Source organism: Delphinapterus leucas, chromosome 15, assembly GCF_059928025.1.
Source record: "Delphinapterus leucas isolate spDelLeu-1000000601 "Yukka" chromosome 15, BTC_Dleu_Yukka2, whole genome shotgun sequence".
In the NCBI taxonomy this organism is placed as follows: Eukaryota; Metazoa; Chordata; class Mammalia; order Artiodactyla; family Monodontidae; genus Delphinapterus; species Delphinapterus leucas.
Genome location: NC_143143.1, coordinates 28,201,977 through 28,223,301, shown reverse-complemented (window position 1 = coordinate 28,223,301; position 21,325 = coordinate 28,201,977). Strand labels below are relative to the sequence as shown.

Genomic DNA, 21,325 nt, shown 5'->3' with positions numbered 1-21,325 from the left:
CCTCCTCCCGTTTCCCCTCTGCCTGCTGCCCTGGCCATACCAGCCAGCTTTCACTTCCTCCTCCCCTCGAGCTCCTCCTGCCTTTAGGCTGCGGCCCAAGGGCTGCTGCGTTAGAGAACACCGTGGCCCTGCCGCCCACCACACCGCACGCGGCGCGGGCCTTGGTTTCACTCTATTGTAAACCTAGGTGTCTCCACTTCTCTGACCTCGGTGTACCACCTGAAATCGTGTATTTGTGTAATTACCTGATAACGCCTGTCCCCGAACCCCTACCCACACTAGCCTTTGAGGTACGTGAGGGCAGGACCATGTCTGTTTTGCTTCCAGTGTGACCCTGACCTTAGTCAGAGCCAGGCCCGCAGCTGGGGTTCACGGGAGCACATCAGTGCCGGGGTCGGGTGTGGGCATGCTGAAGGGAGTGGACGTCTGGCAGTTGGAAAAATGATGTGTGGCTGGGGGCAGAGGAAGAGGGGCCTTGACAGTGTCTGCGCTCGCTCTGTGGCCCCAGTGCATCAGGCCCGCTGCAGCTGGCACGGGATCAGGGTCGTGTATTATGACAGGAAATCCACTTGGGCCGGGTAGGCGTGGTGTCCGGAATCCTGGTGGGTGATGCTGGTCTTTACTCCACCCGTGGATTTGCGTTGTGTAGTTGGAATCCTGTCTTTGCTTCAGGGAGTGGAATCTGACGGCTGTGTGTGAGTTAGATTGGAGGCTGAAGCAGAGCTGAGGGGACCTGCTGCAGAAGACCCCAGGGAGGGCCTGGAGCCCTCGAACTGGGGGGCAGGGGAAGTGGCTGGAGAGCAAGGAGTGGGAGGTGACTGGGTGGGACTGACTGGTCTTGGACACCAACCAGCTCTGGGATGGGAGGGAGGGTGGTGCCACCATCTTCTGAGGTGGGAGCGGTTTTGAAGGTCATGATCAGTTGGGAGGCCAGTACGGTATCCCAGTAGAGCTTTCTGGCGGGCGGTTATAAACGTGGGTTTAGTTATTGAAGATTGAGGGCCTAGCCAGAGGTGAGGGCTCGAGAGCTGTCACCTTCACGGAGCCGAGAGCTGGAGCCAGGACCTTTGCTGGGTTTGCCAAGGGCGTCAGAGGCCACGGAGCCGTGATCCAGCGACACCTTCACGCAGGAATCAGAGAAAGAGACAGTGAGGGGAGGAGGACCACTGTGTTCTGAAGGCTGAGAGCAGAGAGCTCCTAGGAGGACGAGGGGAGGGGTCTTGGTTTCAGGGCGAGCTGATACCAGCCCCCGCTCACTGCACGCTCTCACCAAAATGTATGTGTAATAAAATGTGAAATTAAATTATGTGGCAGGCGTTATTAAAATGTATGAAAAGGGGGCATATATGTATACGTATAGCTGATTCACTTTGCTGTGCAGTATAAACTAACACAATATTGTAAAGCAACTGTACTCCAGTAAAAAAAAAAATGTATGGTTGGCACTAGTGTCAGCCCATTTCAGAGAGGAGGCAGCCGAGTCACAAAGAGGCTGGGTAACTTGCTGGATTGAAGTTGGGGAGCAGGGACTTGAACCCAGGCCAGTGGGCGGAGCCTGTACCCTGACCTCACCACGATGCTGGGGAGCGAGAAATAGGAGGCAGAGAGGTGGACACTTTCTCTTCCCTCTGTGAACTTCTTAAAAGAGGTAGCCGTGAGTGGAATAGTTTGGTGGAGACAGCAGGGTAGAAGGAAAGGTGAGAAAACCCCTTAAGGTTCCCTTAGGTCAACCTCTTAAGAGCCGGGGAATCTTGAGCAGGACCAGACCAGGTGTAAGCAGAGGAGGAGGTCACACGACAGATGACTTAGGGCAACGAGACGTGCGTCCTTCCGTGACTTGAACAGCAGCTAATGCACCTATGAAAGTCTTTAGTGCCTCTTGCCTGTTGTTTCTAGAGATGACTTACAGCCTCACTTCTTCCAAATGCCTTTCCCACTTGATGCAGGGCAAGTGGCGCTGTAGAAAGCAGCAGTCCCTGGGCTGTGCTGCCCTCGTGTGTCCATCTTCAGACACTGCAGGTGGGAGCGGATCTAACAGCTGATTTATTATTCCCTGGTTCTGAGGTTGGCTCTGGATATGGACTTCATGCATAATTCCAGGTGGCTCCAGATCAAAGAGGTTAATAAATAAGTCATGGGATGTAACGTACAGCATAGGGAATATAGTCCATAATATTGTAATAACTTTGTCGGTGACAGATAATACTACATTTATCCTGGTGATTAATTTGTAGTGTATATAAATGTTGAATCACTATGCTATACACCTGAAACTGATATTATTGTATGTCAGCTATACTCAGTGAAAAAAAAAAAGGTTAAGTGGGAAAATAGGGCCTCCGGTCAGTGACTGATACCAAGTCTGAGATTACGGCCCAAAGAGATGAAACAGGGAGCAGATGAAAATCCAGTGTGCCAGACGGGTAAACATTTGTAAGTAAACTGATTTAGCAGGTGAGCCAGTGTCTGCACTGTGTCCTTGTCTCATGGGGAAAATGAAACGAGAAGAGAACCCTGACTTTCTCTCTGTGGTTGCTGTGTGTGCGCAGATACCCCCCTCGGGAGCCTGGAGAACGGGACAGGACCCGATGACCACGTCCTTCCAGAGCCTGGACCTCGGTACAGGTGAGTATTCCGACCCCAAGCTGCCTCTGGGGTTGAACTGTCCTCTTTACAACTCTGCCTTTTATTCTTTTTTAAAGATGGGTGGGCGCCTGCTGGGACTGAAGGGCAAGGCCTCACTTCATGTTAATTTAGCTCAGGTTTGGTCTAACATCCCAGAGTGCCAAGTGCCCAGAGGTCTCAGGCCCGAGACTTGGTATGTGTCAAATTTCACTTGCATACCACGTTTACTTTTTGCACTTTGGGAACCATATCTGGGTACCTCCACCATCACAATTTGCTTGATTTTACTATTTGATAATGATAACAATATTACAATTTATAATTGTAATATTACATAATATTTAAACCACTTTGATATTATATATCTGTGAAGTGCTTAGTCTGCCATTCAGTAGCAAGCACCACATTGGTTTTCTTTTTTTCCACATGAAAGTATCTCAAGGGAAAGCTGAGTTGTCCAGAGTCACTGGACATTTGGTGGCAGAGCTGAGATGGACACTGAGGGCTCCCTGACGCCACCGCGATCCTTGTTGCTCTTACAGCTTTTTCCTTCTTCTCTCCATGGGTTTAAATTGGTGTCCTCAGGGCATAGCATCTGCATTTTCAACCTTGGCTCCAGAGTGGGGTCATTGTTTACCTCCACCCATGCTTGCTGTTCCGGTCTTGCCCTGCGCTCTGAGAATGGCACCCCCTGTAGGAGGCTCGTCCGGATTAGTACGATACCAGGAAGGGTTGGTGTCGCCAGATCCATCCAGGATGCTGAGTCCTTTCTGCTGTTTATTTTAGAAAATTTGGAAAATGCAGCAGTACAGGAAACTACATCACTCTTAACCCCAACTCCATTTCATCGATGATGTTTTTGGTCCTTTTCCTCCTGGTGTGTGGGTGTGGCTGTGGTAACCGGATTATGGTCTTGCCATTTTCATGACAGATGTGAAGTGCTGTTTTTCCACGTTGCAAATTCTTTGTAACTACACAGTCAACTCTCGTTATTTGTGGTGGTCGTGTTCTGTCAAGGTGGAACCATTGCTCCTAGGTTCCTGGGAGTGTCTGGTCACAACATTTTTGTCAACAGATCAACAGATCTGTCACCAGATCAGTACATACCTATGTTTTATGCCAGTTCCTGTTTAAAGACACCTTATTTAACATATGTTGTTGATGCACTTACGGTGAACTCGAGGCCAACAGCCCTATCAATAGGCCTGAACAAGGGCCACCTCACACGTGTATTTTCTCCGTCAGGCACTTCACAGCCTTGCCTTCAGGAACACCAGACAGCACTTCAGCACTAGCTTGGGGCCATTTTAGATGCAAAATCAGCAACAAAAAGCACAAGAATGTGAACAATGTGGTGCTGAATAGCTCGCCAGAAGGACAGAATGATAGTTGAAAGAAGGCAGAGCTTGCCTTGTTTGGCATGAGGTGGGAGCATGCACGTCCATGACTCAGCCTTTTGACCGCTCTGTGCGTGTTCACGGGTGACCATGTTATACCTGAGAGCTGGGAGTTTTGGGGTTACAAATAAACTGCAGGGAGTAGGCGAATTTGCAGCTATGGAACCCACAAATGAGGACCGACTATAATTTCAAAGGGCATCCTTCCCTTCCTTCTAGTTCGTAAACCTGAACAAGCGTAATGCCTGCTGGTTTTTGAATGGTGAGGAGGTGTGTTTTAAGTGGCCGACTATAACTTCCCTCTGCCTGCCTTTCCCAGTGTGGAAGCCAGTCCTCCAGGCCAAGGAAGTCCTCTGAGCAGCCTGTTACCTTCTGCCTCGGTGCCAGAGTCCATGACAATTAGTAAGTACTTTCTGAGCAGCTTCTGCCGATGCCAGGATGACTCTTAGGCCTGCACATCGAGGCAGTGCCTTTGTGCTTGCTCCTGTGTGACCGTGGACTTTACAGAGTGTGGGATGAAGTCAGGTGTGTGTGTGCCTGGTCGTGGACTTGGAGTGTGGTGCGTGGTCGTAAGCTCCCTGAGCTGTAAAACTTGATATTTGGGTGTGTGAATGCTCTAAAGGACGTGCTTCAGAGGTGGAGCAGGATTGAGGCAGAGGGAAACTTCTGTCGTTCACGGTTTCCGGGTTGGTCTCCTGCAAGGCCATCAGCTACAGAGGAACTTTCTAGTTGGGTTTCCTTTGTAGCTCTGGAGGAATCACTTTTGTAGGTAAGGGAGAGAGTGTCTCTCAAAGATGAATGAAGGTTGCTAATGATCAGGTTCAAACTGTTTGCAACCTCACCACTCAGTGAAAGTATTAGTGATACAGCAATTACGGTTAGGTTTGAGTGGCTTTATGTGGTAAAGAATAAACCAGCAAACCGTGGCTTAATGTGATAGGAACTCATCGCTCTGTCCAGAGGCAGGAAGGCTGGGCCGGCATGTAGCTCCATGGTCATTGGAGACCAGGGCTCCTTCTATCTTGCCTCACAGTCCAAAATGGCTGTTTTAGCTCCAGCCATCCCATTCTCATCCCAGGTACCAGGAAGGAGGAGGGGGCAAAGGAGAGACTTCTTCCATTTCCACAGGTAGGATTCAGGGGTCTGAACTTGCACAGGGGAAGAAATGACGACTTTTTTCTCTAACCTCTGACTGAAATTTAGTATTTATTTTTTATTGTTTTACTTGATTTTTCAATTGAAGTGTAGTTGTTTACAATATTATTAGTTTCAGGTGTACAACATAGTGATTCAAAATTTTCATAGATTATACTTCATATAAGTTATTGTAATACATTGGCTATAGTCTCTGTGCTGTACAATATGTCCTTGTAGTTTATTTTATCCATAGAAGTTTGTACCGCTTACCCCTCCCCCCATCTTGCCCCTCCCCCTTTCCTCTCCCCACTGGTAACCACTAGTTTGTTCTCTGTATCTATGTCTGTTTCTGTTTTGTTATATTAATTTGTTTGTTTTATTTTTAAGATTCCACATATAAGTGATATCATACAGTATTTGTCTTTTTCTGTCTGACTTATTTCACTAAGCATAGTACCCTCCAGGTCCACCTGTGTTGCTGCAATGGCACAATTTCATTCTTTTTTATGGCTGAGTAATATTCCATTGTGTGTGTGTGTGTGTGTATACCACATCTTCTTTATCCACTTATCTGTCCATGAACAGTTAGGTTGCATTTTCTTTAATTATGAAAGTAGCAGCAAACCATAGGAACCTTAGTAGCCTTAGCAAAATGGGTGACTTGGTCACTGATAGAAGTCACAGGCACCTGTAACAACAGTGATATGGAAAAATCTCACAATGTCATTTCTGCTTGAAAATGCAGTAGTTTTTTAATGTGATAAAAAATCCCGTATATTAGTGTGTCACTTTTCCTTTTTACATTTTAATAATTCTGTTTCAATTTAATCAGTTTCCTTTGTAATCTTGGGTGTTTTATTTTATGTATTTTAAAACATTTTTCTGAGAAGAGGCCCATGGGCTTCATCACCAGACTGCGGAATGGGTCTGTGACACAAAAAAGGTAAACTTCTCCCCTCCCCCAAGCTGTAAGGACCCTTCCTAGAAGGTGCACACAGGTTCCCACTTGTGTGGCCAACAGCCATCCCGAGGCCTCCCCTGGCTGCTAAGGAGGCAGTGTGTCCTATCCGTCCACCTGCCCACCCCCCGCCAAAAGAAAAAACCACCCATGGCTAAGGAAGGAAGAGGGGTTCGGGGGCAACCAGCATTCTGATTCAAGGATGAGGAAGGAAATGAGTAGGCGCTGTGAGGTTGGGGTGTGGGGATTGGGTGGTCTCACTGCGTAACCAAGGCATGTGGTTTACGCTGGCACCTCTCAGCCTCGGGTTCAGCTGAGCAGATACTTCTATATCTGCCAGTGTGTGGGACACACGGGCCAGAAGAGCACTAAGGTCACTGGTTTTCAAATTTCAGTTATTTATTTACCTCTGTACTATTACCTACCCTGCCGTTTTTTAAGAATGGGTGCCCCTAAAAAACCTGAATACCTTTATTTAAAAATGGACTTTTATATGCTTACTGTGAACGGAGAGCCACTCTTAGTTGACTTAAATAGCAGGTAACTGTGAAAGTAAAGACAAGAAAAGGAGCCAGTGTTAGTAAGTCGGCCTGGATGTTGTTGCCTGTCTAAGCATGAGAAGATATCTCAGTGCTAATCCACTCAGGTATTTTTCCTGACATCATCGGAAGGAGTGGAAAAGGGAAGAGGAATTCTCTCTGTGGCTCACGGTTATTTGATGCCTTGTCTTTCTAGCGCCTGCAGTGCTGCCTCTTCACGTGGGTCACACCTTGACCTAGAGGGGTGAGACTTTACCCTGGCCCTGAATTGCATCTACTCTAAAGACCCCGAAATTGAGGATGTGGAGGCCAGGCTTCGTAGGTGCCTCATCCTAGGCACCATTTGTAGGGATACAGGCATCTCCACACCGCCACTTCCCCCCACCCTGTGGTACCTAGCACTGTGCTTCCGCATAGGTCTCCTGCAGCCTGGCATGAGATCCCGCCATCTCAGACACAATTCTCTTTGTCAGCTGCTCTTGGGGTCGACAGAGATTGTGGTCTGTAGGTCTCCCTCAGCCATCTTCTGACCTTGAGGAGGGTGCTGGCCCTGCTTGTGTGTTTTCACTAAGGACATGCCTCTGAGCGCACTGGAGTGATGTTGATGGCAGGGATTTAGACTGTTTTTCTTGTTTTTAGTCGTACACTTTTCTAAAAATGTAAATCTGGTGTTCTTATTTGGTATCTTTGGCAAATAGAGGCATACCCAGACTTTACAACCTGCATCTCTGAAGAAAAATGTCACTACATCCACATTTTGACCCTCGACACCCTGTAGTGGTGTGGTTTGTGGGTGATAAGTGTGTATGGCGGGAGGGGGTTCTGTTTTCTGCAGTGGCTGTAAATTTCAGGGAACCTTCAGGGGACAGCACTGTTGTCTGTCCTGTGGGTGTTCCAGACGAGAGATCAGAATCCTGAGAAATTTTGAGCGGTGGGTGGTTTTGACTTGTACCCTCCCCATCCTGCCCCTGCCTCCTGTGTCATCACAAAAAAATAAGAAGAGCGAGTCTGTCTGGGTATCCAGGGTGTGCTCCTTTGCTAGGGTTGTTGTAACAAAATACCACAGACTGGTGGCTTAGACAACAGGAATTTATTTCTCATAGTTCCGGAGGCTGGAAGTCCCCCAAGGTCAAGGCGCCGGCAGTCTTGGTTTCTGGCGAGGCCTCTCCCCCTGGCTTGATGACCTTCTCTCTGTGAGCAAGCATCCCTGGTGTCTCTTCCTCTTATAAGGATGCTTTAATTACCTCTTTAAAGGTCCTACCTCCAAATACAGTCAAAACATATGAATTTGGGAGGGATGCAATTCAGTCCATAACAGTGGGTGTCCCAGGAGTGGTGTCTCAAGAGATCTCCAAGTTCAGGATGAGAATTGCATCCCAGCATGTGAAGCATGTAGGATTGCACTCCAGAGGAGATGCCCGACTCTCACAAACCCCAGAAGAGCTTGTTAGAGGAACCCCAACTCTGTTCCCTGGAGCGGAGAGTGTTTCCCTCATGTCCCACCAAGTGGCTCCCGGCCTGCACTGAATAATCGGGCCAGGTGGCTGTCTCGGCCCTGTCATCGAGCTGGAGCTTGTGTACTTAACCCTTGGTGCTGCGGGTAATTGACAAGTCCTCTGCCAAGCAGCCTCCCCCCTTGCATGTCTCTGAAACGGCAAAGGGGTTTTGTCCCAGGCTTTTGGGGCATATATTATTGTTACTTAGTGCCCAAGAGAAGATGTGTGATCCCACCCCCATTACTGCTCTCTCTTCAGGCTCTTTGGTACTTAAGAAAACACAAAAGCCTGTTATGAAAAACTAGTTATTGAGGGGGGTAGTAAAGACCGTTAGGAGTAAACCCAGACACCCGTAATTCTGCCTCAGGGGTCCTTTCCATTCCTGCAGGTGAATTTGCGATCCTGGATTTGGGGCGTGCAGAGTTGTAGCTGGTTGGAATACAGCGTGCCTGTTGCTTTAGGAGGACATGCTTTGAAACCAGGCTGCCCAGGTTCAAGTTCTTAAACCTCCCAGGCTCTTGTTTCCTTGTCTAGACATAAGGATTCGATGAATACTTGTCTCGTATGGTCTCGTCGTTGTGAAGATTAACCGTGCTGTGCTTAGAGAAGTACTTAGATCACAGAGTTAAGAGCCATGAATGTTAGCTGTTGTGGATGTCCTTATTTTGTATTCAGCTCTTAACATATATTACAGTTGCCCTTTTTTCCCTCATCTCCCCGTTGTCCTGTTGAATGTGTTGACTGAAGAAAAACGCACAACCTAAAAGTTGTGAGTTGTTTTATTTGGATATCTTACTGAGGACTCTAGCCCAGGACACAGCCTCTCAGGTTGCTCTGAGAAACTGCTCAGAAGGGGTAAGGGAGGAGTTAGGATATATAGGAGTTTTTTGCTGGAAAAAAAAGCATGTAGTTGAACATCAGGAGACTACTGCTAATTGCAAGAACCAAACATCTCAAGTTAATGATTCTAGTGCTTTTCTATGCATGGGAAGATGCAAGCGTCTGGGCTCCTCGAAATGATCCCTTAGATATGCATCTTATCTAGGGCCAGTATCCAAAGCACAGAATTCTTCCTGTTTTTCTCCATCCTGGATTGTCCTCAGGGTAGCATTCCACTGCAGGGTCGGCTGCAGTTGCCAATGGCTTGATCCTTGTAGAACTAGAGTGGCGGGCAACATTCTCTGTTCACAGATGGCTGCATAATATTCCATCACTTGATTTATTACAATTTGCTAGGTTATTTTTTGGGAGGATCACCAGCCAGGGTTTTTTTCTCCCCAGTGAGTTTCTTCATTCATTGTAAGGAAGAATTGAAGAGTGCTATTAGTAAGTGCACTCTAAGAATATTGGCTATTACGTTTTTCTGCTTAAGCATTCCTTTGTGGTAAATTTGTGGGATAGGAGGGCAAGGTTGGGCCATATTTATGGGCTAGTTCTCAATAGCCACTTGTGTTCTGAGTTAGTGTGTTGCCAGGAGTATGACAGCTGCATTTCTTTACCCTCTGCCAACACTAGGTGCTAACATGGTAATGCATTTTTTCTACTTTCGGGCCTGGAAAATTAGCCTTTGTGGTTGGGTGGCTTTGCATTCCCTCCAGGGCAGCCTCTCTTCCCGCTTTTGTTTAACATTTGTATCCCCGGTGTGAGTTGTTGGCTTGGGGCGTGGTCCCCCATTGGGTGTTCTGCCTGACTTGGGGGCGCAAAGGAGAAAAGGGCGGATGTGACTCCAACAGTCAATCCTGGCTGCTCTTGGAGCTGGTGGCTCGGGGAGGAGGTCGAAAGGAGGGGCCAACAGTCATATTGTGTAAGAATGTGACCTAGTTAAATAATAACATGCTTTAGTAGATCTTACGGTGTGCCAAGCATTGTGCCTAAGCATTTAAAATGCTGTTTTCTCATTTAATCCCCCAGCAGCCTCCTGCAGATAACATCACTCTTTTTGTTTAAGAAAACAGGCTGAGTGAGGTTAAATAACTTGTCCGAGGCCTTACAGCTAGGATATCATTCAGTTTATTGAGCATCTACCGTGTGCAGGGTGTGGTTGCTAGGACGAGTAAGTGGTGAAGCTGGTGATGGACCCAGGCTTCCTGACTCCCAAGTGCAGATGACCTAAAGAGTGTCCTACCATCACCCAGCCAGGGCATGCAGTGCTGCCAGTAATGGGGTGGGCATCTAGGTCTGAGAGCCTTAAATTATTTTCATCATTATTTTTTTAATAGAGCAAGGGATTCCTGGGTGAGGACACTAGGTTTTTAGGATGAGCATACCAAACTTGTTTATTTTCAGGGGCACTTTTTGCTCTGAGTACTAGAGTCTGAATGTGTCCCCTCCCCAAGTTTATATTTTGAAATCCTAATGTCCAATGTGATGATATTAAGAGATGGGGGCCTTTGAGGTGTGATTAGGTCCCGAGGGCAGAACCCCCACAAAAGAGGTGCCAGAGAGCTCCCTTGTCCCCTTATGCCGTGTGAGGACACAGCAAGGAGTCTGCAGCCCTCACCTGACCACGCTGGTGCTCTGACCTCGGTCTTCCGGCCTCCAGAAACTGTGAGCAACACATTTCTGTTGTTTATAAGCCACCCGGTCTGCTGTGTTTTGTTACTGCAGCCCGAGTGGACTGAGACACTGAGGGTTAGTGGGGCCGTGACGCTGGGACTGCTGACCTCTCATCCATTACCAGCCACTCTTTGGAAGTTGCTGCTTCTCCGCCTTTCAGTTCACCCCTTTCCACTAACACCCCAGATGACGACCAAGTTGTCCAGGTTATTGTGCCACCTAGTGGATGGTCCAGGAACTAGCCCTGTAGTTTCTCTTCCCCATCACCACATTTTCCTCCTCAGAACACTTGACCTTTGCAACTCTTGGTGTGCTTCTCGTTGTAGATGGTTTAGGGAATTTCACCAGAGGTTATCATTTTCACATCTACCTGAAATAATAAATGGTGATGATTGTTATTCAAACCCTTTTGACTCCCTTTCCCTTTCTTTTTTCTCCACCTTTATCTCAAAAATCTTTGTCTCTCTTTTATGGGATCAAAAATATGACCTTATTATTATTATTTTAAAGAAGATGTTGGGGGTAGGAGTTAATTAATTAATAATTAATTAATTTTTTATTATTTTATTTTGGCTGTGTTGGGTCTTTGTTTCTGTGCGAGGGCTTTGTCTAGTTGCGGCGAGTGGGTGCCACTCTTCATCGCGGTGCGCGGGCCCCTCACTATCACGGCCTCTCTTGTTGCGGAGCACAGGCTCCAGACGCGCAGGCTCAGTAGCTGTGGCTCACGGGCCTAGTTGCTCCGTGGCATGTGGGATCCTCCCAGATCAGGGCTTGAACCCGTGTCCCCTGCATTAGCAGGCAGATTCTCAACCACTGCGCCACCAGGGAAGCCCAATATGACCTTATTTTTAATGGGTACATAGAAAAGCAGTTTGCCTAATATACTGAAATGGAAGCAAAAGAAAGTCGTGTACTTTTAAAGTGAAATTAGACACAAGAAATCCGTGTTGTCGACCTCTAATGCCTTTAAAAATACCCAGCAGGCCTTCTCATACCATCTTGGAATTGGCACAAAATAGCTTTCCACCTTGTCATCATTTGCTGTTTAAGATGACTTACTCCAGACACCAAATTTTATCATGAATAAAATTCCATTTTCTATTTTGTAGTTCCATTTAACTTTTGGCATTCTTTTAAACTCAATTTGTGGCAACAATGTTTCAACAGAGTTTTGGATTAAATAGTCCTAGGGTCCTAATCTGGGGTCCAAGAGAGTGCAGATGGGGGTCGTGGGCAAGAGAGAAGCTATGTGAGCTGTCGTGATGGAGACTGACCCAGACCCAGAGCCGTGAGTCTTTTGGAATAACAGGTGTCTCTGATTTTGGCCGGGAGTGCTTTAGTCTGTGTGATAACAAGCAGAATAGCTAATACTGAGGACTCATAGGCAAATGTGGTTCGTGGGGATGGCATAGGAGGGGCTCTTGGTGGTCAGTAATAACTATGATAATGATTAATACTCATTAAATGATATCACCACAGTCTATGCCATAAACATATTCACCTCCCAAAGATTCCTCCCACTCTATTGATCAATTGACTGAATGATTAAGAACACTTAACACCTGATCTGCTCTCTTAGCAAATTTTTGGGGAGTGCTTGTCCTGATGAAGAAAAAAGTGCACTTTCTTTCTTTTTATCCTTTTTTTCTCTTTCTTTCTTTCCCTTTCTTTCCTTCCTTCTCTCTCTTTCTTTCTCTGTTAGATTTTTTTTTTTTTTTTGCGGTACGCGGGCCTCTCACTGTTGTGGCCTCTCCCGTTGCGGAGCACAGGCTCCGGACGCGCAGGCTCAGTGGCCACGGCTCACGGGCCCAGCCGCTCCGCGGCATGTGGGATCTTCCTGGACCGGGGCACGAACCCGTGTCCCCTGCATCGGCAGGCGGACTCTCAACCACTGCGCCACCAGGGAAGCCCTGTTAGATGTTTTTTCATCCATTCCTAAACTCTTTGTGTCCGTGCTGACCAGATGACAGACACTGTGCTGCTCCTGGCCTGTGAACTGCTGAGCAAGAGGCCAGAGTCCTGCCCTGGGGACTCGCCACACCAGTGGGAGGACAGACACATGTTGGGGGCTGTTTTAAGGTGGGTTACCAGGGAAGCTCTCTCTTGGGAGACAGTGGGACTGAGGCTGTGGGATGAGGGGACTGGGCCGGGTTTGGTGGCAGACTGGGCAGAGGTGAGGGGGGAGCGCCGAGCAGGAGGATGCTGGATTTTATTCGAAGTGCAGCAGGCAGCCGGCAGAGGGCCTGAAGCAGGCGTGACGTGACTCTCCCCACTTGGTCTTGCAAAGGGCAGGCTGTTCACTTGTGTGCCTTCCTTCCCCCTTTCTGATGGCCCTTCCTCGCCTGAGTGGTTGTTGCAGGGCCTCGCTTGTGCCTCACAGGGTGGGGACTCCTGGGTTGACTTGGGTGTCCTAACTCTCTCAAGCTGCTGACAGTCCCTAGTGGGTGCCCCAAGTATGGTGTGCTGACACCCATAATTCAGAGAGATGTGCTAAGGGCTGCAGGGGAGCAGAGTGGGGGAGGTTTGGGGGGCGTGATCTGGAGCCACCACACTGGGGTCAAGCCCCAGCTGCAGTACTTACCAGCTAGGTTGCTCTTTCTTTATTCCCAGATGCTCTGGGCCCTGTTTCCTCATTTGTAAAATGAAGACACTTAACTCTGGCTTTTCAGGGCTGTTTGGAGGGTTAAGTGCACTAATGCTGGAAGGCACAAAACCTGAGCCCCCAACCAGGTGTTGTACGGTAGGTCTTGTATCGAGAAGCTTCCACAGGTGGTGAGCATTGCCATTCTAGTTCTTCAGAGTCAGGTCATTGCCTGGGGAGGCCAAGGACCCAGGTCAGTGAGAGAATCAGCGCCGTGTCCAGCGTCATCTCGCCATGTGTGGGTGTCAGCCGGTGGCATCCCTCCAGGGAGGCCAGCTCTTCCTGAAAGCTTTTTTGGAGACCAGTTCTGAACCTGTTCAGTAGCCCCAAGGGTCCACGCTGTAAACCCTAGTCAGAGCCAAACCCCCAGGATTCTGGAGTCTTCACGTTTCCATGCTGGTTCTTTCCAGATGACATCTGGCAGGCTTCAGATATCAGATCCAGCTGCAAGTTCATACCTATTTCTGGGGCAATTCCAGATCTTCTTTCAGGGAGTGCCTGGAAAATATTAATAATATGGATAGCTCCTCATTTATTTTCCTACTGTGAATCAGACTATACCTCTACTATCACTCAGTTTTCACAGCATCCCTGCAAAGTGGGAGTGTTGGCTTCATTTTATAATTGGAGAAGCAGAAGCCGAGAGAGGCTGCAGTGAAGGTCCCACTGTGAGCATGTAGGGGAGCTGGGGTTCACCCCCCACCCCTCTGCTGTTCCTGGACACCCTCAGCTTCTGGAATTCTCTGCCCTCGGAGGGAAGCATTCAGGTCTGTTGAAATGACCCTGTTGGAGAGGCTTCCCTTCCCTGACTGCCCATCTGCTTCCATCACCCACGCCTTATCACCCACTTTGCCAGGCTTCCGAAGCCCCTGTGGCCTGAGTGTACTGTTTGTTTCTTTTCCCACCCCTGGAAGGTGAGCTCCTCCAGGGCAGGCGCCTGGCCAGCTCATTCACTGTGAGGCCCCGGTGCCTGAAACCCTGCCTGCCATGGACTTGCTGCTCAAGACACTTTAGTTGAAGGCGCGAGGAAGGAAGGAATGAATGTTTATTCTAGTTCTAACACACAGGAAAAATTTACAAAGGCTTCCGTAGGAATGAATTGAAAGTGAGTTCCCCGAGGGTGGGCCCACGTCTGTTTTCATCACCTTTGCATCTCTAGCTTGGTCCGCGGTAAAAACCTAGATCTGTGAGCTGCCCGCGGAGTGAAGGAGTGAGTGAATGTTCCGCCTGTCCCCCTGTTGCGCCAGGGAGTGGGCAGCTGGGGTGGAAGGAGCACCAGCCTGGGTTTCGGGAGCACTTGGCTCTGATTCCGGCCCTTATAGTAGTGGGTCCCTGCACCTCCCTGGGCCTCAGTTTCCCCAACTGTAAAGTGGAGGAGGCCGCCCTCCAGGATTCCTTGTGCTTCTAGCCGTCTGTTCTGAGAAAAGAGTGATGATACTCACATCCTCCTTCTGCAGCCATTCCAGGACCAGGTTGTGGAAGTCTGGATATTTCTAGGGTCATGCCTGGTCTTGTTGGCTGTCCCAGTAGCAAGGCAGGCGTCTTCATTTCCCCCTTGCTGACTGTCTCCTTTGCAAATGTGTTGACTGTTGCCTTGACTTTGAGTGACCTTCGGCAGGGGGAGCGGGTATCCATAAACATACTGGCTCTGACATTTGGCCTGTAACTTCTTCTACTCTGGGCCAGGTGTTGTTCGATGTAGGAAGCATGATGGGTTGGAGAGACAGGATGGTACCTGTGTGAGGGTCCAGGCTCCTGGGGACTGCTTTGAAACGACGTTGTCTTCCAGAACGTGTAAAGGAGAATAGTCTTTGCGAAAGGCAAATGTCACCTTCAGGTTTTCATTCTGCGAGGCCAGCAGCCCTTATATCGTCACTGCCAAATTTCTGTCATCAGTGCTGCTAGATCAGACGTGTAAATCCTTTCTGTCCTTTGCGCATCCTTCATTTTTGTAGTGCCCTGGTGTGGGGTCGTGGACGAATTGAGTTGTGAAGGCAGCCTTTTGGGGAGGAAGGAATGCTGGAGTCAGGCGGACCACAGTGCTGCTGTTCCAGAGCTGTGTGACCTTGGGCAAAGGCCTTAACTTCTCTGAGCTCAGTTTCCTAATCCATGAAATGGAGGTCATATTACCTGCTTGCAGGATTCTTCTGACGTCTATGTTGTGTCTAGCACAGAGCCTAGAATATATTGTCTGGGTGCTTCCCGGGAGGCCCATAGATAGTTTGGGAGACTTCAGAAGCCTCTTGCAGTTGTGTGCAAAATTATGTTTGTGTGTTTGTGCTCATATGTGGATTTTCCTGGGGAGAAGGTCCTTTGCTTTCATCACTCTCCTTCAAAGGATTGCAGACTTTAGAAAAAAAAAAAGAAACACTTTGTGATAATTGCACCCAGTGTCTGCCGCAGCCCTAATAATTGCGATATCATTATTCTCGCTGTTGCCATTCTGCTCTCTGACGATCCTTCCAGCTAGACTGGCTGTGTTTTTAGCCACCTCCATCCACAGATTAGCAGTGGGAAGTTATTTAACCTGTCCATGCCTCAGTGTTCTCCTCTATGTAAAATGAATCTGCTAATAGTACACATCTGACAGGGTTGTGAGGATTAAATGAATGAATGCATGAAAAATGCTCAAGATAGTTTATATAAATTATGCCTCGATAGGAAAAATGGAAAAGAACATGAATATGAAGTGTGCCTGGCATAGTAAATGCTCACTGACTGGTAGGTGCTATTTTATTGTTAATGTCCTCAAAGGGTACATTGCTGGCTAGTCATCCCGAAAACAGTATCTGGGCCTTCTTGTTGAACTGCAGGTGGTTAGATCCGATTTCCTGTTTTAGTGACACCATCCCTCCAGCAGAGGCCCCTCAAGGTGCCTTCCCGTGGCATCTCCTCCTTAACTTCCCTCTCCTCTAGAGGAGATGAAGCTGTACACTCTTTCTGTGAGGCCGGTGGTCTCAAGAATGGACGTGTGATCAGATAGGACAGTGATTCTCAGCCAGGGGCGATTTCAACCCCCAGGGGGCATTTGGCAGTGTCTGGGGACATTTTTGGTTGTCACAACTGGGGTAGGGATGCTACGGCATCTAATGGGTGATCCCAGGGATGCTGCCATACATCCTACAGCACACGGGACAGGCCCCACACTGGAAAATTATCCAGCCCCAAATGTCAGTGCCAAGGATGAGAAACCCTGAATAGGCAGTGGGGCTATTTTCCAGGAATCATAGTTTATTTTATACATTTTTTTTTTAACCACTTGCCTCCTGCATGGTTCAGGGAATGAAACAGGATAAAAACGAACCTGAATGAAATGACAGATCCCAGAAAGCATTTGTTCAGTGTGTACTTGGGAGCTGTTTAGTTCCATCACCCCTGCATTGAAGGTGATTTTGGGGGGCTGAAGGGCACATAAGGATAAACACCTGTAGAAGCTACTAGAATAAATGACCCCAGCCTGATAGCTGTAGTCACACTCAGCGTGTGCAGCTCATTGGTGCTGTTTTATTGGAACTTATTGAAAATTCCTTCAGTTGATATTTATTGGCGTTCCTGTCAGCCTTACATTCCTTCACTTCCTCTTTAGAAAATGAGTTTCTACTCTCAAATTAATTTCTTTGAATATATCAATATGATGACCTGGGAGCTGGAAGTTGCAAGAAAGTGGCTCAGTGTGCATCTCTGCCTGTTGCAGGAAGAGCAGCACTGGAGCCACCAGGGGGCGCCCTGACCCTTTCTCTGCCTCCCCCTACCTGCTTTCCTTCTGGGGGTTGTTGCTGGCTCAATTTTTGATGTCCAGCGCTGGTGCCCTGTTTTAACGGTGAGGGGGTGGGGGGGGGAACGATGGTCTTTTCTAGATGAAAACATCACCCACACACAGACCATCCTACTCGCCATTAGCATAGCTATCGCCATACATTGCCAGTGGCTTTCTGAAGGGGAGGTTTAGGTGTCTGGTCCTGTTTGGAAATGGAATATACAGTTAATTAGAAGATAGTTCTCCTTTGTAATTGCTTTTCATGAGATATAATTGATTATCCAGGGATATTTATTCAGCACTTGAATCCTAACCATTGCCTTCTTTTTCCGACTGGGGGTGTGTGCAGTGATAGGTAGTGGAGAGAGTTAAGCCCAGATAATCAGTCTGATTGTTCCCTTTTGTTTTTTTTTTGGTTTGTTTTTTATTTATTTTATTTTTGGCTGCGTTGGGTCTTCATTGCTGCGCGTGGGCTTTTCTCTAGTTGTGGCGAGCGGGGGCTACTCTTCCTTGCGGTGTGCGGGCTTCTTATTGCGGTGGCTCCTCTTGTTGTGGAGCACGGGCTCTAGGTGCGCGGGCTTTAGTAGTTGTGGCACATGGGCTCAGTAGTTGTGGCTCGTGGGCTGTAGAGCGCAGGCTCAGTAGTTGTGGTGCATGGGTTCGGTTGCTCCGCGGCATGTGGGATCTTCCCGGAACAGGCACTGAACCCGTGTCCCCTGCGTTGGCAGGCAGATTCTTAACCGCTGCGCCACCAGGGAAGCTCGTGATTGTTCCCTTTTGATTTCTCCCCACTTTTGATCTTGAGCCAGGGCAGAGGGGGCAAGAAAAACATCCTCAGTTGTCAGTAGGCCTCGTTCTTCTCCCGGCTGTTGTTGGAAGGGATTCTCAATACCAGTGAGGAGGTCCGGCTTGTCGCCTGGCAACGCAGTTCCAAACACTTGGCAGCTTGGAGAGTGCTGTAGTAAGTGTTCCCAGGGAGATGGCAAGGTCCCCAGCTGCCGCCTGCCTGGCTGAGGGTTTCATGATGCAGGTTAGGAGGAGGTGGTGGGGCAGCAGCCGTCACATTGGTTGTGCTCGAGCCCTCTGGCCCTGAACCACAAGGAGGGAAGCTAGTTGGTGCAACCAACCCGAAGCCTCGTGTTGGGCAAGTTTCTTGAAAGGGGAAACGTCCCACTGAATTTTACCTACTAGATCTTCAGTGACTGATTTGGTAATTGGAACGTTCCAGCTGGAATTTAGACATGTCTCAATTCTTTATTGATCTATTATTCAGCCCACAAACATTTACTGAGTCTCTGTCACATGCCACACCCTGGGGAGTCAAGGTGAAGGTGATCCAGCTCTGCACTCACAAGCTCTGTGCCTGAGTTTCACCATCATTCAGATGCAGATTGTAAGAGAGTCAGCATCAGAGTTCTGAGGACCAGATGAGTTAATACAGATAAAGCGCTTATGTCAGTGCGCTCGCTACCTAGTTGATAGGAGCTCTTACTGCGCAGACCCTGCCCACAAGGAGTTTAAAATCTAGGGGAAATAACAGTGGTCATAAAATACAGAAACCAAGAGCCATTGGATGGGGGAAAAGGAAGGCAGTTGGGGCCCTCGGGGGTGATGGATTGTTACCTGTGGGCACTGCGTGACCTCCCCGGTGACCTTCCCCCACCCTCACCCTGAATGAGTCCCCCAGAAGTGGGAAATCCTAATCTGAGTTTCAGATCAGTAGTACAGCTTCAGCCCCTTACCTGGAACCCCAGAGGCCTCGAACCTACTGCCGGGGCCGATTGTAAGCAACACAGGCTTTGTTTCCTCGCTCCCCAAGCAGCAAGGGGGAAACCGGCGACAGTCAAGAGGGTGAGGGTACCAAGGATGTGGGCTGGCTGAGGAGAGGGTGATGGAGGAGGAAAGGGCTCGGGTTCCTGCCGGGCAGTGAAGGAAGCTTGACAAGGAGGGGAGGGTGCTCCCCAGGGAGGGGCAGACTGTTCAGAGGCCCCACGACAGAGTAACTCTGCAGGACGCCCAGCCGGTCTGGAGGGGCTTTTCCCATCTCCAGAAGAGATGGGGATGCTGCTGCTTGGTCCCTTGCCATGTTCACTTGCCCTCCACAGTGATCCCAGGGGAGGGGCTGCTGGTACCCATGTTACAGAGGGGTGAAGGGGCTTGTCCGGGAAGGCCATGTAGCCTTGCCTGGAGCCCCTGCCCAGCCTGCTTCCTTGGGCGTTTCCATGAGCTTCTCTTGCAGGGCGACTACCTGCTTTAGGGGGTGTCACTGCCCTTGCGAAACTCTCCCCTGACTGCAGTTAAGCAGGCTGTGAGCTCCCCTCATCTCAGCATCGTGTCTGTGCTCGTGGTTCTTTTTTGAGCCAAACATGATTTTTTATTTTTTCCTTTTGAATTTCATCCTTCCAGTCGGGGTCGCTTGCATTCCTGCTGACCCCCTTAGCAACTCAGACTCCTAATTTGTTTGCACACGTTGCAGTGAGGGCTCTCGTGACCCCTAAGCCAGGATGACTTTGGACTTGAGCCCTCCCATTCTCTGTCTCTCTCAGCTGGGCTGGTAGCAGCTTATGTAATGGCTTGATGCAGTTCAGAGCGGATCCAAAACAGGCTTCTTGCTCAGCGGATGAGTTATTAGTCACACTTGTTTGAAGTGTCAGCTTTGTTTGAGACATGCCACCAGAAGAACCAGGGCAGCTCGCTTTGTAGAGTTGCAAGAGGAGGGCAGTTACGAGGCTTGACTTGGGGGTGGGAGTCTCCTGGCTGGGCATCGGTGGAACTGGTGACACCGGCCTGTGTTATGAAAGTGGGGGGCAGTGAGAACGCCCCAGCTCCCACAGCCCTGGCCCTGCTGTCTGCTGTGCTCATTCCTTACCCTCCCTGGACCCCCTTTTCCTTATTTCTAAAAGGAGGTAGTAACACCCACCCGTGAAGAGCGGCAGCTCGGCTCAGGGGGCCTGATCTCAGCAATGGAAGGGGGCGCTTGTGTGTCACTCCGGCCCGATTCTTCCCCCTCCCCCTCCTTCAGCCCCCCTTCCTCCGCCTCCCCCTCCTCCCCTGGATCTTAAATATTAACTTTAAAAATTACTATTAACATTTTTGTAGGGTATATTAATACATTTACGTGGGGAAAAAGCCTCAACAGATACTGCTGGGCACAGTGAAGTTTCCCTTTCTGCCTCGTCTCAACCCCACCTCCCCCTGCAGGGCTCTGACCTTTGCGGTTCAACATCTGGAAGAGCACAGCTGCCAGACCGAATAGGTGGCCAGACGGACAGAGCTGGCACTTGCCTTGGGCCATCCCCATGTGCTTTGCTGGGAAGCCACGATGTCTCAGCAGGTCTAAGCTGCTCCAGGTCTCTGCAGCTATCAGACTCGTGTGCTCCCGACTCTGTCCGTGCTAGTCTGTATGCCCGGGGCACGCTTCCCACTCTCCCTTTTGTGTCGTGCTTCTTCATCCTTTAAGACTCAGCTTAGATGTCACCTCTTCTAGACAGACAGAAAGATGCAGATCAAAATGGTAGCTTTGGTATTAATTAAGCAGACTGGGAAACAGAGCTTTAAGCCTGTGGGCAGGCAGGCATGCAGAACGCCATCCCTGAGTTCACTGGTCAGGTGGGAACCCCCCAGGGGCAGCTCCTGAGCATACACCATGGTGGGTGGACAGCGGCTGGGCCCTGAGAGAGAGAGAACCCACAGGGGGCTGAGCTGAGCCCGCCCAGTTCCTCCTCCCAGGCTCCTGATTGGGACCAGTGAGTGAGGGGCAGAGAGATGGGGTGGGGAAGGGCGGCGAGCACTTGTTCCATGTGGAAATGGAAAGTCAGGGACTTGGCAGTTCCCCTCCAAGCTCCTTGCTTGGGAAGACAGATTGAGATTTCAAGGCTGTTTTTTTTTTGCGGTGGCCTGTCCCGCTGCGGAGCACAGGCTCCGGACGCACAGGCTCAGCGGCCATGGCTCACGGGCCCAGCCGCCCCGCGGCATGTGGGATCTTCCCGGACCGGGGCACGAACCCACGTCCCCTGCATCGGCAGGAGGACTCAACCACTGCGCCACCAGGGAAGCCCTCAAGGCTGTTTTTTAGGTAGGTGATCGAGGGTCAGTGACTTTCCTGAGGCTGTTTTCTCTTCTGCAAAATGGAATCGCTAACCCATCCCTCCCAGATTTGCTAGGAACGTTTGGTAAAATAAAGCACGTAAAGCATGGTGCCTGAATCTGCGAGGTGGGC

At 49.3% G+C, this 21,325-nt stretch overlaps 1 protein-coding gene across 1 annotated transcript in view; it reads left to right on the top strand.

Moving 5' to 3' along the window:
* SNX29 (sorting nexin 29) overlaps positions 1-21,325 on the top strand; it is a 549,073-nt gene that overhangs the window by 80,356 nt on the left and 447,392 nt on the right. The window contains exons 11-12 of the mRNA XM_089896147.1: positions 2,550-2,625; positions 4,342-4,424. Of these exons, the coding sequence (XP_089752273.1) occupies positions 2,550-2,625; positions 4,342-4,424 (159 nt within the window). The remainder of the gene's footprint in view (positions 1-2,549; positions 2,626-4,341; positions 4,425-21,325) is intronic.